At 39.7% G+C, this 15835-nt stretch overlaps 2 protein-coding genes across 3 annotated transcripts; one reads left to right on the top strand and one right to left on the bottom strand.

The window, feature by feature from the left end:
• The first annotated feature begins 1016 nt into the window (after nucleotides 1-1016).
• Nucleotides 1017-7369, top strand: LOC137189353 (uncharacterized). The gene is made up of 6 exons (XM_067599136.1): nucleotides 1017-1245; nucleotides 2925-3245; nucleotides 4092-6265; nucleotides 6402-6494; nucleotides 6598-6639; nucleotides 7003-7369. The coding sequence occupies exons 1-3, from the start codon at nucleotides 1203-1205 to the stop codon at nucleotides 4475-4477; spliced, it is 750 nt and encodes a 249-aa protein (XP_067455237.1). The 5' UTR covers nucleotides 1017-1202; the 3' UTR covers nucleotides 4478-6265; nucleotides 6402-6494; nucleotides 6598-6639; nucleotides 7003-7369.
• A 4304-nt stretch (nucleotides 7370-11673) lies between these two features.
• Nucleotides 11674-15623, bottom strand: LOC137189354 (voltage-gated monoatomic cation channel TMEM109-like). Of its 2 annotated transcripts, XM_067599137.1 has the most exons (4): nucleotides 14561-15623; nucleotides 14121-14180; nucleotides 12755-12857; nucleotides 11674-12481 (listed from the first exon to the last, which is right to left on the bottom strand). In XM_067599137.1, exons 1-4 carry the CDS (start codon nucleotides 14786-14788, stop codon nucleotides 12126-12128), a joined length of 747 nt encoding a protein of 248 aa, XP_067455238.1. In that variant the 5' UTR covers nucleotides 14789-15623; the 3' UTR covers nucleotides 11674-12125. The 2 variants fall into 2 exon arrangements, with proteins under 2 accessions (XP_067455238.1, XP_067455239.1); XM_067599138.1 differs by lacking the exon at nucleotides 14121-14180 and having other exon boundaries at nucleotides 14561-15616.
• Nucleotides 15624-15835: the final 212 nt, after the last annotated feature.

The raw sequence follows: 15835 nt of genomic DNA, 5'->3' as shown, positions 1-15835 counted from the left end.
AATAGTCACTGTCCACAGCATGACAACTACAACATTTTGTAAGGTATCACAATAGAATAGGTATGAAGTTAAAGTCGCCCTCCATTCAAATATATGTTTTTCTTCTTGTTCTTTCAGTTGGATGTTTGAGCTTCACTGTGCAGAATGATATATGTGCAGAGTTTCACACCAAAAGCCTCTTTTCACATTCATCTGCTGAAGTGTAGTTCAAGTTTAGATCATGATTTGTGACATTGTGGAAGCCCATCATGTGGCGTGGAAACTTGAAACTTCCAGTGTACATACAGTAGTAGGAGACTATTTTGTAAGCTTTTTATTTTTTATGTTTTGGCATTGTTATTAGATATGGGCACTAGACATGACGTGAAATGAAGTGAGACAGATAAGCTGTGACATCCAACCAAGTCTGCTGCTGGATTCAACCCACATTGACATTGTGAGTATCTGTCATGCGTCTTTAACAGTAGGTAACCAGAGCACACCCAGCAGTTAAAGCTTTGAAATGAAATATATTTGCATATTCATAGATTCTGAATTTTTAATGAGGAAGAAAGAGTGTCATATTTTAAGGATTTTAATATGGTAATTATACTGGTATTATAATGTCTTAACGCGTCTGAAGGGATCACCGAAGTTATACCAATTCACCTTGAGGGGGCCATGAAAGTGTTCATGACAAGCCACTCAATGTTGTTGAGACATTTCAATCAAAATGTGATCCTCATAGTAGCAATAACGTTAGGAGGAAAAGTCAAGCGATCACACAAGTCGGATATAGGACCATAAATATCTGTGTCAATCCATCTTGTATGTTGAGATATTTCGCAAAAGCGGACTAATGAAAAAAAAACAAACCCAAAACAAATTGTCATCCCTAGAGCCCGGCATGGCGCTTATTGTGTCATTTCCGACTGTCTTTCAACGCACCACGAGCACTGCGATGGAAACGCCCTGATGGGTGGGCCCAGACAAAGCCTCTCCCAACAAACCCCGTCCATAAACCGCAGTAACTAACAGTATAGTGCGGGTTGTGTACTTTGTACAACTTCTGTCTTAATGTTGTGCATATAGTTAAGGGGTTACTCTGCCAGGATGTGTCAGTAAAGTATTGATCAATTATAATCATATCGTGCGCTTAATTGTTCGAAGACGGTACATTTGTGTGACACTGGATTCGGGTTTTGGGTTTTGAATCACGTCAGATGATGATAGTGTTGCTGCTGCTAAATGCCTGTGTTTGTTTGGGTGAGTGTGAAATGATTGATTCGCCTTTAGACTGCTTGTGTGACTGTATCCTGTTGCCCTGAGTGTATAAATGATTGTAGGGATTTATAGTAACAATATTTCTGTGGTTCTCAGTCAGGAGTAGTTTATGGTATCTCCAGTGGTGTAAACGTGTAGTTAGTATACACAGGGTGCGATTTGTAAAAAATCAGAGAGGGGGACGTTTTTGAAACGTTTTTATTCATGAAAATAAATCATAACCACAGTGGGCCTGTGTAGACTATGAAGCCTGTTAGGCTATTTCTTACAGCTGTTACAGTAATATTCATAAAAGCGATGTGATGTCATGTTCACGCCTTATCCTTTCCTCATACGGAGACACAGGAGATGTGATCATATAGAACAAAACAAAAGGTTAAATGTAACATGCCAGAGTTAAATCCCCCAGCGCTCCTTTCAGCACTGTGGATAGCGCCACTCGGCCGGACGAGCCTAAACACTTAATGTCATTCGCACTGTTTAATTCAACTCTATGCGCAGCAAACTTCCTTGTTGAATAGAAAATAATGACAACATACAACAGCACAACGTGCTGTCATCATAAAAGTAACCAGCCTACAGTAGATGCCTACTTGTCAGAATAAGAAAACAGTCTGCTTTGACTTTGACTACTATCTTCTTTCTCTGCTTTCCTGTGGAGGGGTCATCCGCGGCGTGTGGCCCCTCTTTTACCCACATCTCTGCAAATTTCCAGGCAGTGAGGGAGGCAACCTCTGGTCCATTTACTGCGTCATCACGTAGCCCCTGGTCCATTTACTGCGTCATCACGTAGCCCCTGGTTCAGTTACCGGGTCATCTCGTAGCCTAGACGCCGTGTCATCTCTTTTTAAAAAAGGAACCAGATGTCCAGATTTGCTTTTGGGAGGAATTTTCACCAACAGTAATAAAGTTGTGTAATTAAACAGCATGTCTGAGCCACAATCACAAATTAGCTAACTCCTAACACCTGAAATTAAATATAACATCAATTGATCTCAGTTTTGTCCAGTGAGGTCATTTTCAATTCTGTGACATTTGAAAGGTTTAAACTATAAATACTAAGTGCTTCAGATTCTCCACTTCATGGACTCCATTATTGCTGCTGCTGGGCTGCTGCTCGTCAACAAAGCATACAGTTTGAAGTTGAGGGCTACCAAATCATCAGGTCGAGTATCCCCCATATCCTGCTCTTTCACTCTGTATCATAATAGCGCACTTTTTTGCAGAAAACACACAAACCTGGCAACTCTAGAGATCTTACCATTAACATCACGTTAAGTTGGAGCGGCTAGATTGTTTGAGTTCTGTAAAATTGTTGGTAGGGACAATCCAGCAATATGTCCCTACCGTCCATACCCAAAACTACACCCACATATGAACTGATTATATGTTTTACGTATAAAATATTGAATACTGAAAAGTTACCAGTGGCTATAGCTGTGAAATAAATGTAGTGGTGTAAAAAGTACATTATTTCCCTCTGAAATATAGCACACAATGGAAATACTCAAGTTAAGTACAATTACCTCAAAAAACATTCCACCACTATAATATGTAAAGGATCAAAGGGTGTCTGGGAATGCTGGCAGGTGTCCTTCCTCTTCAACATGCATTCATCAGGTTTGTACTCAAGTGTGTGTTTGTTTCTGTTTCCTCTCTAGGCCTCGCAGATGACCGTTATGTTAGGGAACAGTATGGGAAGACGTACAGGTGGATGTTGCATGGAGACACTCGGTCACTAGAGTTCACCCCCAAAGACAACTCAGAGGTGACAGTCTTGTGGACACGTCATGTTGAGAGGGGGACGGATCCCAAGTTTCCACCCACAAGCCACAAGACGCGGAAGGGGATAGTAGGTGTACAGTGGGGGGTTATATGTTGCTACTATGAGCAGAGTTATTTAACCCAGGAAGACAGTGGCCTCTACACAATGAGAGACAAAGATAAGAAACTGCTGCATACTGTGACCATTGAGGTAATAGGTGAGGATCCTTCTTATGCTCGTTTTATTTCATTTCCTTTCCTGGATCTGACAGTATGGCTGTCAATCTTTTCTTGGATTTTTGGTTGTAAAGGATAGGTTTAAAATGTTCAAATTCTTCTTAAAACAACAGTCAGGTGCCCATATGAACACTGAAAGAGGTTTTCTTCCCTGTAATTGTTCCTCTTCATAATGACTATTAAAAGATCCCCTTCAAATGTGCTTTCAATGTAATTGATGGGGGCTCAAATCCACAGTCCTCGCTTTGTGCAAAAATGTATTTAAAAGTTTATCTGAAGCTAATATAAAGCTTCAGTAGTCTGACTTAGTCATATCAAGTGGATATCTGCCACATTTACAGTCTTTTTACAATCAAATTACCAAATTTGTGTTTCCTTGGACAGTTTTTTTCCCCCCTGTTGAGCTGCGGTGGAAGTATATAGTATATAACAAAAAGAGGGACTTTGGCACTAAAGGACTGTAACATGGAAAGATATCTACTTGATTTGACTAATTTGACTAATTTGGACAGCTGAAGGTTTAGCTTCAGATAAACTTTTATATACATTTTGCACAGAGGGAGGCTTGTAGATTTTGGCCCCCATCACTTACATTGTAAGTGCATTGGCTGGTTTTAGCCTCATACTTAACATACAGAAACATATCTTCTCAAAACGCCTCAAAATGTCAAACAATTTCTTTAAGTTGACTACAGCTGCCATACTATGTGAAAAACAAAACTAGAAACTTGCAACCCCAGTCAAGACTGCAGGAGATGTGTGTTTGATACAGGTTTTGGGTGGAGAATCACTTTAATGCCTTCTGTCTTGTGCATTCTCTCTTCCAGCAAACACAAGGTCCTATAAACGGAGTCCTGGAGAAAGCCTCAGTTTCACTTTTGATCTGAAACCGAACTCCTGCAACATTTACTTCATCCCAGAAAGTGACCTCAAACTGAAAAGGTTTGAGTCTGAGATAGTGCGTCAAGGCAGGCTAGAGAGGAAGGGCTCGGATGAAGTTGATTGTGTTGGGTTTCAGCTGTCAAAGCCATGTGGGATTTTGATTGAGAGTCTCCAAATGTCATGTGGTGGACGCTTCGAGGTCAGAGATCAAAGTGACAACAAGGCCTTGGTGGTGTCACTGGAAATGAAGCGTAGGGTAAACCATAAGACGACCACTGAAGGTAAGAGGCCAAACACAACCACCCTCTCTAGCTTCCCCCATGACCACTAGATGGAGCCAATTTTCTTTTTTTTTTTGTATATTAGTGGCCTTGCTAATCTTTGAATAGCATCAAAACCATTCTACTGGTGGGAGGAAATCAAAAGAAGTGGTTTTGAGGTAAGTTGATGTAATATTTTGACAGTACAAAATAAGCCTGTGTGTTTTTTATAAAAATATACAGAAACTTTTTAACTGTTAATATGAGAATCATCTGGACGGTGATCCATGAGTTTGAACAAAAAATAACAAATACTTTTTTGTATTATGTGAAAGTGTAAGAGTAGGATTTTTGAGGGGAGACGCCCTGCTAGCAAAACATGCTGGTGTTTACTGTTTTTGGTTCTCCACTTGGCCAAGTGTTTTCAATAAACATTTTCAGCATTAAGACATCAAAAGTCTTGTGTGTGCCTTTCTCCACTGCTGACCGTTGCTCAAAATATCCACAACACTCTGCAACCTTTGAAAATGGAGAAGGCCAATGGCAAGAAAATTGTGAAAAAACCCCTAGAAAATAAGGAGATCAAATGAAGAAGAAGACCCAGGAAGATGAGGATGCTGAATGTCTATACAGCACTGAGCTGCTCTCATATTGTGGTGTGAAAACTTTATGAAATGGTCTCATGAGGAATGAAGCAATGCAACAGAGGCAGGTTTCTGCTGTGAGTTTTGTTTGGAAGTTTAATTTTTGTTGTGCTTTGCTGATTTAAATGGCATTTTTTTGGGCCTGATTGTTTCTCTGATTTGGAATGACAGTTTTTTGGTTTGTTCACATCAAAATGAAATTTTAATAGTTGTTTTATTGATTTGAAAATATTGACAATAATCCTGCTAGTCACATAATTTTAATGATTTGTTCACACTTGCATGTTTTTTTTTTAAATCTCTCCAATTGTGATTTGTCCTAGGCCCATCAATTTGAAATTAATTGGCAATAATCAAACCATTCTAAAAACAATTAAAAGTAAGTTCATTATGCAGTTCAAGTAAGAGCAATGTCAATAAAGTTAAATGTTATGCATGAAAACCAAGTCTATATATCAAAATTACTCATGAGGGAAGATGCCCCCCAAGTGTTCTTACCCTGGTGGGGGAGAATCTTCCCCGGGTTGTGGGGTAAGATGCCCCTTTACAAGACTTTAAGTTTAGTTTTATAATAACAAAGTTGTAGTCTGTTATGATTTAATTACCCTCTGAATGTGTTTATGTAAGCATACGTCTTGTCAACATATTATATTGATATTCAGATTGTATATATTTTAAAAGAAAATAGACATTTTTCTTAAGGGGGGCGTCTTACCTCGTTTTACCCCCAAGTGTGTTTTAAAATCAGTGCCAAATGTGTTTTTTCATTATTGCCTTGGCATAAGAAAAATCTTATTTTTAGCTTCTTTTGTTTGTTTTTAGGTTCATTTTCTCTCTAAATTAGCAATCATTTGGTCTGTAAGTCTATAAATGACCATTGCAAGTTCCAAAATCCTGAATTGACATCTTTCTCGTTTTTTTCCAAGATAAGATATTCAGTTTACAATGATATGAATCAGGAACAATTTCAGACATTTCTGGTCTGCAAATTACACAATTGATTAATTGCTGATACATTTTCTAACCATCAACTAATCAATTCATCAACTCATTGTTTCAGCACAAGGGTCTCGTGACCCTGAACTTCGCTTTGGCGGTGGTGTTTTTTTGTTTTTGTTGGTTACCTGTGGTACCGTGTGGGCCTGCTGCTCTGAGAAGAGGTCCTCCAAAGAGGATCATTCTGAGACTGAAGCTGCTGCTTCATCTGCATCTGAGGTGACATGTTCTGCCTTACAGCTTCTAGACACTTTTTTGTGTGTACAATACCGTCAGAGTAAAAATCTCTGTCATGCTGTAAAAGAATATATTCCCATTGTGTCTCTAGACGATATATGTTTAATTTAAATTGCAGGATGAGCCTGTTGGACCGAGGTCAGATGAATTAAGTCAGCCCTCTGGGAGACACTACCCCGCTCAGCCTTCTCATACTCCGACTGGTCCGCTGGTTAGTGTGTGTTGCATTGCATAGAGAGAACTTCTCCTCTCCTGTTCTTTTGTCTGTCTTTTCTCTTGCCTCTCCACCATTAAACTGTTATGTCACTCTGCAGGTACACGATCCTACTGACAATGTGCCACCTTCTTATTCTGAGGTACGACCTGCTGCACATGTTAGTCTGAGCAAGCACACCCATATACTCACACACTCAGTGAATAAAAGTGCAATTTATAGTATTTTTCAACATCTGTGTTCCTTCCAAACTGACATTTCTTGGTGTAATCACTGTAACCAGACCACAGTCTTTCTCAGAATGCAATAATGAACATTAAACTTCCTAAAGGTTGCAGTATCAAAACATCTGTGGTAATAATTTGACATTAATATTCTCCATGTTGCACCAACAATAACAACAGTTATCTGTATTTCAGACTTAATTCAGTGGGATCTGTATTAAAATTAAAGCTTGCTGATGATTCTCTGATACACAATGACATGTTGGTCTTTTTCTCTCCAGGTTGTGGCTTCAGCAGAGCAGGCAGTTGTTCCATCTGCCCCCTTCTACTCTGACGTTGAGCCGCGGTTTGAGCTGAAGGGGGTGACCTTTCCCTCAGACTCAGCCAATGTTTATACCTCAGACAAACTCAACTTCCTCTGAAGGCCTTAATTTGGATGGGTATCCTTGTAATATTTGGTGCTTGCATCTACAAAAAATATGAAATGCACCAGTTGCCTTTTCGCCCTGCATGTATCCACTGGAGAGTGGCAACAACGCCTTAACACCGCTGCACTGCAATCAGTTAACGTAATTGTGTCAATACATTTTTTGTTATTACACTTTTATTTTTACACACAAGCAGTAAACTGATTACAGTTGCAATGTGCCAATTTTGCATGTGTCTCCATTTTATCAGTCACTCTCACATGTACACTTCCTCCTTTTTGGAGCTTTAATGATTATTTATTAAGTAGATGTTTTTAATATATTTGTTTTAATGTTTTGGAACTCATGTCAGAGTTTAGTTGGTTTTCTGTTGAAACACTAACAAACCTTTATCATTTTTATTAGTCAGATAAAACAGGAAAGGAGGAGGGATTGCAGCCATTTTCTCTACATAGTTTGTGTGTAATGACATTGACCTGAGTGAATTTACATCATTCGAATATCTTGCTCTTCAGCTCAAAGCAGAATTATTAGTATTCATTATTACATTATATCGGCCACCAAGATATTCATCAATATTTCTACAGGAATTCTGAGAGCTAATCTCACTTAGTATCAATAGACATGATCGGTTAATCCTGAATGGAGACCTGAATATTCATATTAATAAAAAAGAATGACTCCAAAGCTGTGGAGCTTGTGAATTTACTGAACAGCTTTGAACTCACCTAACATGTAAATAAAGCCACTCATCAGCATGGTAACACTCTAGACTTAGTAATAACAACAGGTTTAAACATTGATAGTGTTTCAGTATTACCTCTTTCTGACCATCACTGTGTGTTTTTTTATGCTAACCTAACCTTAACAAAGACTAAAAGGGAACTTTTGGTTCAAAAGAGATTCCTAGATGACAAGGCTGAAACAATGTTTTCTAATATTATGAGATCATTTGACTCATTCAGTGAAGACTGCTCTTTAAATGACATGGTTGAATATTTTAACAATACCTTGTCATCTGCTTTAAAACTGCTGCTCCACTAAAGGTTAAAAAGGGGTCGATTGACAGAATCTCCCAATTGTTAAACAATAACAGTGTTAATGAGATCAAGAGAATCTGTTGGGCAGCTGAAAGAAAATGGAGGAAAACTCGACACACAGGTCACTGTAATATATACAAAGAAGCCATGAGTGCCTATAACAAAGTAATATGTCTGGCAAGAAAAGATTACTTTTCCAAGATCATTACAAAGGATGCTGGGAACTCTATAATATTATTCTCCACTGTTGACCAACCACTCAACACTGCCTCCGACCCCCCACAGTTCTCTCCATCAAAATGTGAAGAACTTGCATTGTCCTTTAATAACAAAATAACCTCAATTAGAGACAGTATTGCTGCTGATGTGAACACAGATGATCTCAGTAAATCCTGTAAAAATGATGTAACCATGGGAAAATTCACCTGTATTACATTAACTGAGTCTAGCAAGGTTGTCACTGAATATAACTCCTCCACCTCATGTATTGACCCTGTACCTACAGCTTTTTAAAAGCGGGTGTTCAACAGTGTTTCAAGTCATGTCCTAAAAATTATAAATACATCTCTTCAAACAGGAATCTTCCAAGATGCCCTTAAAACAGCTGTTGTAAAATCCTTACTACAGAAACCAAACCTAGATGGTATTACACTGACCAGTTATAGGCCAATACCCAACCTTACCTTCATCAGTAAGATACTTGAAAAGATAGTTTCTGTGAAAATAAACTCCTTTCTTAAAGAAATCAGTATCCTGGAGGAATTTCAGCCAGGCTTTACAACATACCACAGCACTGAAACTGTTCTTACTAAAATAATAAAAAATAACAGCGACCTCAGACTAAACTCTGTCTCAGTTCTTATCCTCTTAGACCTAAGCGCAGCATTTGATACGATTGACCATGATATCCTAATTAATCGTCTTGAAATGTGGGTTGGTCTTTCTGACCTTGTGTTAAACAGGTTCAAAACATACATCAAAGGGAGAAAGTTTTATGTCAGTCTTGGAGATCATGTGTCTGAGGAACATGACATTTGCTTTGGAAATTGCTGCGGAAATTAACTCCCTGGATTAAATCAGAGGTCACAAGTCTTGGTGTTATCTTAGATTTAGATGTAAACTTCAAGTCCCACATTAACAAAATGAGGTAATAATTTTTCCAAATTAAGAAACATAGCTAAAGTACAACCATATGTAAATCAAAAAGATGCTGAAAAACTGACTCATGGCTTCTTTTCAAACCGATTTGATTACTCTAATGCACTTACAAAAAAAAAGAGCACAGAGACTTCCACTCATTCAAAACTCAGCAGCTTGGCCATTATCCAGAACCAAGTGGAGAGAACATATTAGTCCAGTTTTATCTGCTCTGCACTGGCTTCCTGTAACATTTAGAAGTGACTTTAAGGTGGACTAGGGCCAAACTACACTGCTTACTCCATTGTTAAGTATTCGTCTTCAAGAACAATGTGATCAGCTGCTGCTGGTTTATTCCCAGCAACAGCTGAAAGAAAGTCGGGGATGCAGCCTTTGTCAGTTACACACTACGAAGAGATATCACAGAAGCCAGCTTGCTAAATATTTTTAAAAGAAAGCTTAAGACTAATCTCTTCACTTAAGCCTTTAATTAACAATGAATGTCCTGATACAAGCCTGGAATTCTTTTTTGCACTCTGCTTTGCACTTGTGCACTGCTGCACTTCTTTTAAAATGCTGTCTTTTACTTGATTTTATGCACTTTATGTATTCTATTTTTAACCTTTTTTGTTAATAAGAATTATTATTATAAGTATTCAGTGGGTTTTATTTTCCATCTTATGTTACATTAATGTTTTTAACATGTTTTTAATGTTCATTTTATATTCTATTTTCATGTGAAGCACTTGGTGCATGTAATTTCTTTGTTGTAAAGCATTTTTGCATGAAAAGTGCTATGCACATAAAGATTATTATTATTATTGAGAAACATAATATGAAGAGCTGTAAAATATTTGTGAATACATGAATATTTTGTGTTTGTATCATTGAAATTCTGACTTTGTGTCATGTGCATTAAAACTAATACCTTACTACAGTATATGGTTATCTGTGTTTGTTCTTCTGTCTTCCTGTTTATCTTAAAAAAAAATACATACAGTATAATTTACTTGCAGGCACCACCCACCCAGCATGTCCCCACGCAGCCAAAAGCTCATCCAAGCATAGAAATTCTTTCCCACCAAACCAACTGGTTCACAGGAGAAACTTGACTGAGCAGAAGTTAAAATGCGACTGAGACTTTTGTACGTTGCAAAGAATAACTGCAGAGCCACAAATCTGTTTGGCATGTGAGACAAGAGGCCACATTTGTTACTGTCAGTGATCCTGAGTATAAACTCTCCCAAGTTTTACGTAGGACTGCGATGAATTCATGTCTGAAACACACACACTGCAACATGCATTTGAACTATCTTTTTTAAATAAAAACTAAACAAAATGTTTTAAAATAAATTAATTGAGTTATTAATATTTGTGTATTTAGGAAGATGCTACCTAATAATTCATTGAAGTACCAACTGTGATTATTCCAGAGAAATTACAACCTGATCACAGATTACCTTCAATCTCATGATTGAATCTTTCATTTCTCATCAGATTAAATTAGAAATAGATTTGGGATCTTAGGTGAGATAATGTTACAGTCACACTGAACTCTCTTGATCATCTGCCCGGCACACATCTCAAAGCACTACGCTTCAGATTTCAAATAACTTCACTTGCATCTACTTCATGTTGAGCTTCAGACCATTGAATGAGACGCACAGGAGATTCAGAGCAGCTACTGTAGGTACTGTATCTTTCACTGTTTCTTTTGGAGTTCTAGATGAAGATATTTCATGGCGTCTTTTTCCAAACAGAACAAAGAGAGTTTGCACACATCAATCCAGAAATGCTACTGTTGTCAAACTAAAGTCAATGGCTGCATTTTCCCAACTTCTCTTGACTAACATCTTCTCCTATATAATTGAAGTGTAATAACTTAGGAGATCCCGTAATTTTTCATCTAGCACCATCAACAGGTCAAAATTTCAAGGGCTATCGTTAAATCATTTTTGTAAAGTAAATAAAAACATTTAGTTGTAGAATCACATCGCTCTCTATCTGCGTCTCCTCAGTGATGCAGAGAGATGGTGACACAGTGAGACCTCACTGTTAATTAGTTTCCCCTCTGGATTCAGATCTGTCCCACTTGGCACTCCACCACAGCAAAGGGAAGGGAGTCCTGCCGCTGCAGGGTGAGCTAGCAGGAATGATAATTCTGGCACTGAGGTCAGGTTGTTCCACTCTGGTGGAGTGGCAGTGGGGGTGAAGGATCAAATGAGCTTCCAGCTGACAGAGCAACCAGGCGCAGGGGACTGGAGAGGCTGTCAACAGGCCACAGGTCAGCCTGGGTTGAGAAGACCAGGTTGGTTGTGGTAAATTGAAACTGAAACCTCAAAGATGATACTGGATTATTACAGTTTATTATAAAATACTGTACCTTCCACCAACAGAGGAAGCTTTTTATTGAACAATTATTTAAAAATTCTGCTTTGATTTTTATTTGTATGCAATCGTGGAAGAGACAATACAGAAAGAAGACAGTTTTTAATCTGACATTTTGAATTGTCCAATCCTCTGTGCACACTTGTCTTTCTATTGCAGCCTTTTAATAGCTTTGTGTGTCACTGATTCCTTTTTATTAGTGTAAAAAATATTGTGGTTTCATTATTTTGGCATTTTCTGAAGGCAAATTAAAAAAAACATTTCTGATTAAAAATCCCAGAGATTACTTTAATTCCCATAATACTTTGACATAATATAGAAACCATCAAAGTTACTAATGTCATAACCGATATCACCATCACCTTTGTCCATCTTGACTCCTTTCCCCTTCTCCTCCACCCTCTTCCATCACTATTCCCCTCTCCTCTTCTCTACCGCCTTCACTCGGCCTTCCAGGCTGCTCAGCCGATGCTCTACTGCAGAAGACTTTTCAGAGCTGGAAGTGAGCAGAGTCAACAAGACGCATCCCAGCACCAGGCCGGCCAGGCGAACCGCTGTGGTGTCTGCAGAAGCGTTCTTGTCAGTCACCATCAGTCCGAAGAGCCAGAGAGCCAAGACCGTTTTCACCACCCAGAACACCCGCCTCATCACACCAATCAGCAAGCGGAGAACAATGGTCAGCACCCAGTAGCCAATGAGGGCTAACAGACCCCACTGGGCGACTGCTGTCACACCCTCTGGAGTGAAGTGGGGCAGCGTAAGCGCAGCTGTGAAAGGAGGAAATCCAGATTAGTTGAATTTTCAGGAAGAATAAAGCTCAACAACACCTGGAAGCAACAGGAGTAAACAGTCTTCCGTAAAAAAGGAGTGGCAGACAAAATGCCCTGAGGGAGAGGCAAGACTTCATATTTTCACTTGCATTTGATACTTTCATTGCCAATTTCATTGTCTCTAGCAGACTGTGAGCAAACACTTAATTCCAGTTTGTTTTGAGCTTAGAATAAGTGGAGCATGCAGGACAAGCTCATCCTGGTACCCACCATCGAATCCTGTGACTCTGAGGATCTCTGTGACGTAAACGGCGATGACATTCAGTCCGCTGGCAGCTCCTTCAGCCAGGAATCGGATCACCATCTCCAAAAACTGTGGTAGGGCAGAGGAAGGGTGGAGACATGTTTAACTTTGTTATTATATTGGATATAATGAAGAGAGGCAGCATTCGGATCGCATTAACAACACATCTAACCTAAATTTATCCTCATGGCTCCAATGCACAGGCAGACAGGATATTTATGTGTATATAACAGCAGGACTGATCAGCAGCATTAAAATATAATTACAGTAGCTGTTTGTACAAGCTTGATCATTATATTAAAAAGGCTTCTTATGTATCTTATAATACAAGAAGTGTTGTATTGTTGACTTGGACAAACAGCTGTGCATGCGAGTGACAGCTGGACAGTGCCCCTCTCTATTCCTGTACAGTCTTTACCTCCCCACCCCCCCAAATCTCACACACATACACAGTGTGGCTTCATCCAGCAAGGTCAAGGGTAACCCAGCAAGTTGGACAAGTATCTTATCTGCACCTGTTGCACTACACACCAGCTCATACATGAGGACTGTCCAATATGTCAAAGCATGACTCAGGCATCTATCACGCCACGTCAATGTGTGTGTGTGTATCACTTAAAAACACACTTAATGATTTACTGCTCTGTTTGATTCCATAAGGCTCAATTAAATCAAAATGTTAGGCAGACAGGCTCTGTCTGGTAATAATAATGGCATGTATGATTTTTAGCTCTTTATTATTCACAGAGAAGCTAAAAATTATACATTTAAAGTAAATGCAACATTGCAGACGTGTCTCTCTGTGGTTTTCCAAATTGAAAATACAGCGCTAACTTTTATTTTACAGGATGCAATCTACTATTAATGCATCAAAGCTGACTGGAGGATTAAACTTTGCCATTAAAAATCACATAATTTTCCTTTGTCAACTGGGGTTTCCACATTGGAAACATAATCGTATAATACCAGATGGAGTAAGGCTCTTTTTTTCAGTTTTGGGTCACAAAAAATTCAGTTCTTATCCAAAGATTTACACATTCTGCATTCAGAGATATCAACTAAGTAATTTGCCATTTCCGCTTTGCAGCAAATACACAGAATCCTATCAATACAAACTCACAAGTAGGCCTGTACTGTAGCCTCACATGCAAATATCAGTGTGTAGAAACACACACATACATACACATGGCCACCTCTTCATTACAGTCATGCTCCAATCCTCTGCACTGTAACTATGAGGTGACATGCGCCAAACAGAGCCACATTGAGAGGACTCTGTTTAAGGGACCATGTCAGGGCGGGTTAGATGGAGGCACCCAGAAGGTTTCTTACCATGGCCACTGCATAGACGTTCTCCTGACCAAGCAATGACTCTAGAAATAACACAGCACTCTGGGGAAAAGGGAGCCACAGCAGGGTGGAAGCAGGGAGACAGAACAGTGTGTGTGCATGGGTGAGGGGGATGCATGGATATAAGAAGGGCAGAGAAGATGAGGGGGGATCAGGAGAGAGATTAACAAGTTGGGGGGCGAGAGGAGAGGAATGTGTGTGAAGGGTGAATTAGGCTCAGGGGAGAAATGGATGGAGAGAGGTGACAAGGTTGAAGTTGAAGAGGTAAAATTAGTCATCAGGTACAGTGATCGAGAACAGTGACAGAGCAAACAGTGAAGTTATAGCAGCCAGTAAATAGGATTAACAATAAAAAAAAGAAAAGAGGAGAGTGTAAAGCCACTTCCTAGTACAGGAAAGGGTGGTGCTCCTCCTCTCTGTACCTCAGCAGTTGACCGTATCACGCTGGTTCCCACCACGGACTCCGCGTACCGCTGGATCTCCTGGCAGGTCCCCGTGATCAAGGTGCGGAGGGTGACCGGCGGTGGGCTCTCCTTATGCGGGTTGGCCTGCTCAGCTCCAACTAAGCCGAACACCATCACACAGATGGTGAGGATCAACCGAGCTGTGGCACATCCAGCGCGCCCGGAGCCAGGCGCACAAAAAATCATAGTTGGAGATTTGAGAACAATAGAAAAAAAAAAGAGTGAAAAATGGATGTATGTGCACAGAGCAGGTTGAGCAGCCTGTGTTCAACGACTGAGAGAGGCTCGTAAATCAAAAACTTAAAAATGGCTTCTGGTGACAGCAGTCATAAGCTACAAGGCGACTGAATTTTTTAACATGCTGCAGTCCACAATAGGCAGTAAAATGTGAAGCGAACTACGCAAGCTTCTAAAAATGATGAAATACGAACTGATTCAAGTGTCCAATCTGCTAATTAGACAACCCCAGTTTGTAAATGGAGCCCTATAATAAGTCAAAGTGATATGACCGAGTATATAATTATAAACTTTGGCAGCGCTGCAAATATCCAATGTGGGACCGCTCCGCTCCGTCAAGGACACTCAAGCATTAACAGTGGCTATATTTGGTAAGAAACCGTTAAAGGCTTAGATCCAGCAGTGGTCGAGATATTTGATCATCAGTCAAGACACAACAGTAAGTTGTTAATAAAAGATACAGTGCAGCGACGTGTCCAAAAAGTTTCTTTTCCGTTGCAGCTTTGCGCGTAAAGGAAAACAGTAGAAACGCGGTGACGTTGAGCTGACCACGAGTCTCCTAAAGCTTCTTATTTCAGCTCTGAGCTCCACGCCGGGCAAGTTTACTGCTCCTTTGTCTCTGAGCTTGCATCAAATGCGCTGCTGCGATGGATTATATTGCACAACCTTTAAAAAAAAATCCCTTGTCGCTGTTCCCGCATGGCACTCCCTTCCTCGCAGCGTTTTTAGCGACTGTTTCCAGTATGCAAACACGACCGGGTCTTATAAGAGGAAGAGGAGGAGGAGGAGGAGGAGGAGGAGGGGTGGAGAAAGGCGCTCTGCACTGGATAAACAGAGATTTGCACACTGGGACTTGTGGTCTTATATTCCCTCCCAACATCAAATGTCAGGAGTACTCATTACATCTGATAAACATTTAAGCAGTGGCGTAAAGTACATTTACTAAAGTACTGTACTTAAGTACAGTTTTGAGGTACTTGTACTTTACTTGAGTAT

Source organism: Thunnus thynnus, chromosome 9 (genome assembly GCF_963924715.1).
Source record: "Thunnus thynnus chromosome 9, fThuThy2.1, whole genome shotgun sequence".
NCBI classification, from domain to species: domain Eukaryota; kingdom Metazoa; phylum Chordata; class Actinopteri; order Scombriformes; family Scombridae; genus Thunnus; species Thunnus thynnus.
Note: the sequence above shows the minus strand (reverse complement) of the source record. Positions and strands in the feature narration are given on the sequence as shown.

What these genes read in the sequence shown, in the direction of transcription:
- LOC137189353 (XM_067599136.1), top strand. Translation starts at nt 1,203, where the DNA reads ATGATGATAGTGTTGCTGCTGCTAAATGCCTGTGTTTGTTTGG. An exon ending in AAATGCCTGTGTTTGTTTGG is followed by an intron (nt 1,246 to 2,924) that starts GTGAGTGTGAAA and finishes TTTCCTCTCTAG; the next exon opens with GCCTCGCAGATGACCGTTAT. An exon ending in TGTGACCATTGAGGTAATAG is followed by an intron (nt 3,246 to 4,091) that starts GTGAGGATCCTT and finishes TCTCTCTTCCAG; the next exon opens with CAAACACAAGGTCCTATAAA.
- LOC137189354 (XM_067599137.1), bottom strand. Translation starts at nt 14,788, where the DNA reads ATGATTTTTTGTGCGCCTGGCTCCGGGCGCGCTGGATGTGCCACAGCT. An exon ending in TGATACGGTCAACTGCTGAG is followed by an intron (nt 14,181 to 14,560) that starts GTACAGAGAGGA and finishes CCTTTTCCCCAG; the next exon opens with AGTGCTGTGTTATTTCTAGA. An exon ending in CAGAGTCACAGGATTCGATG is followed by an intron (nt 12,482 to 12,754) that starts GTGGGTACCAGG and finishes CTCCTTTCACAG; the next exon opens with CTGCGCTTACGCTGCCCCAC.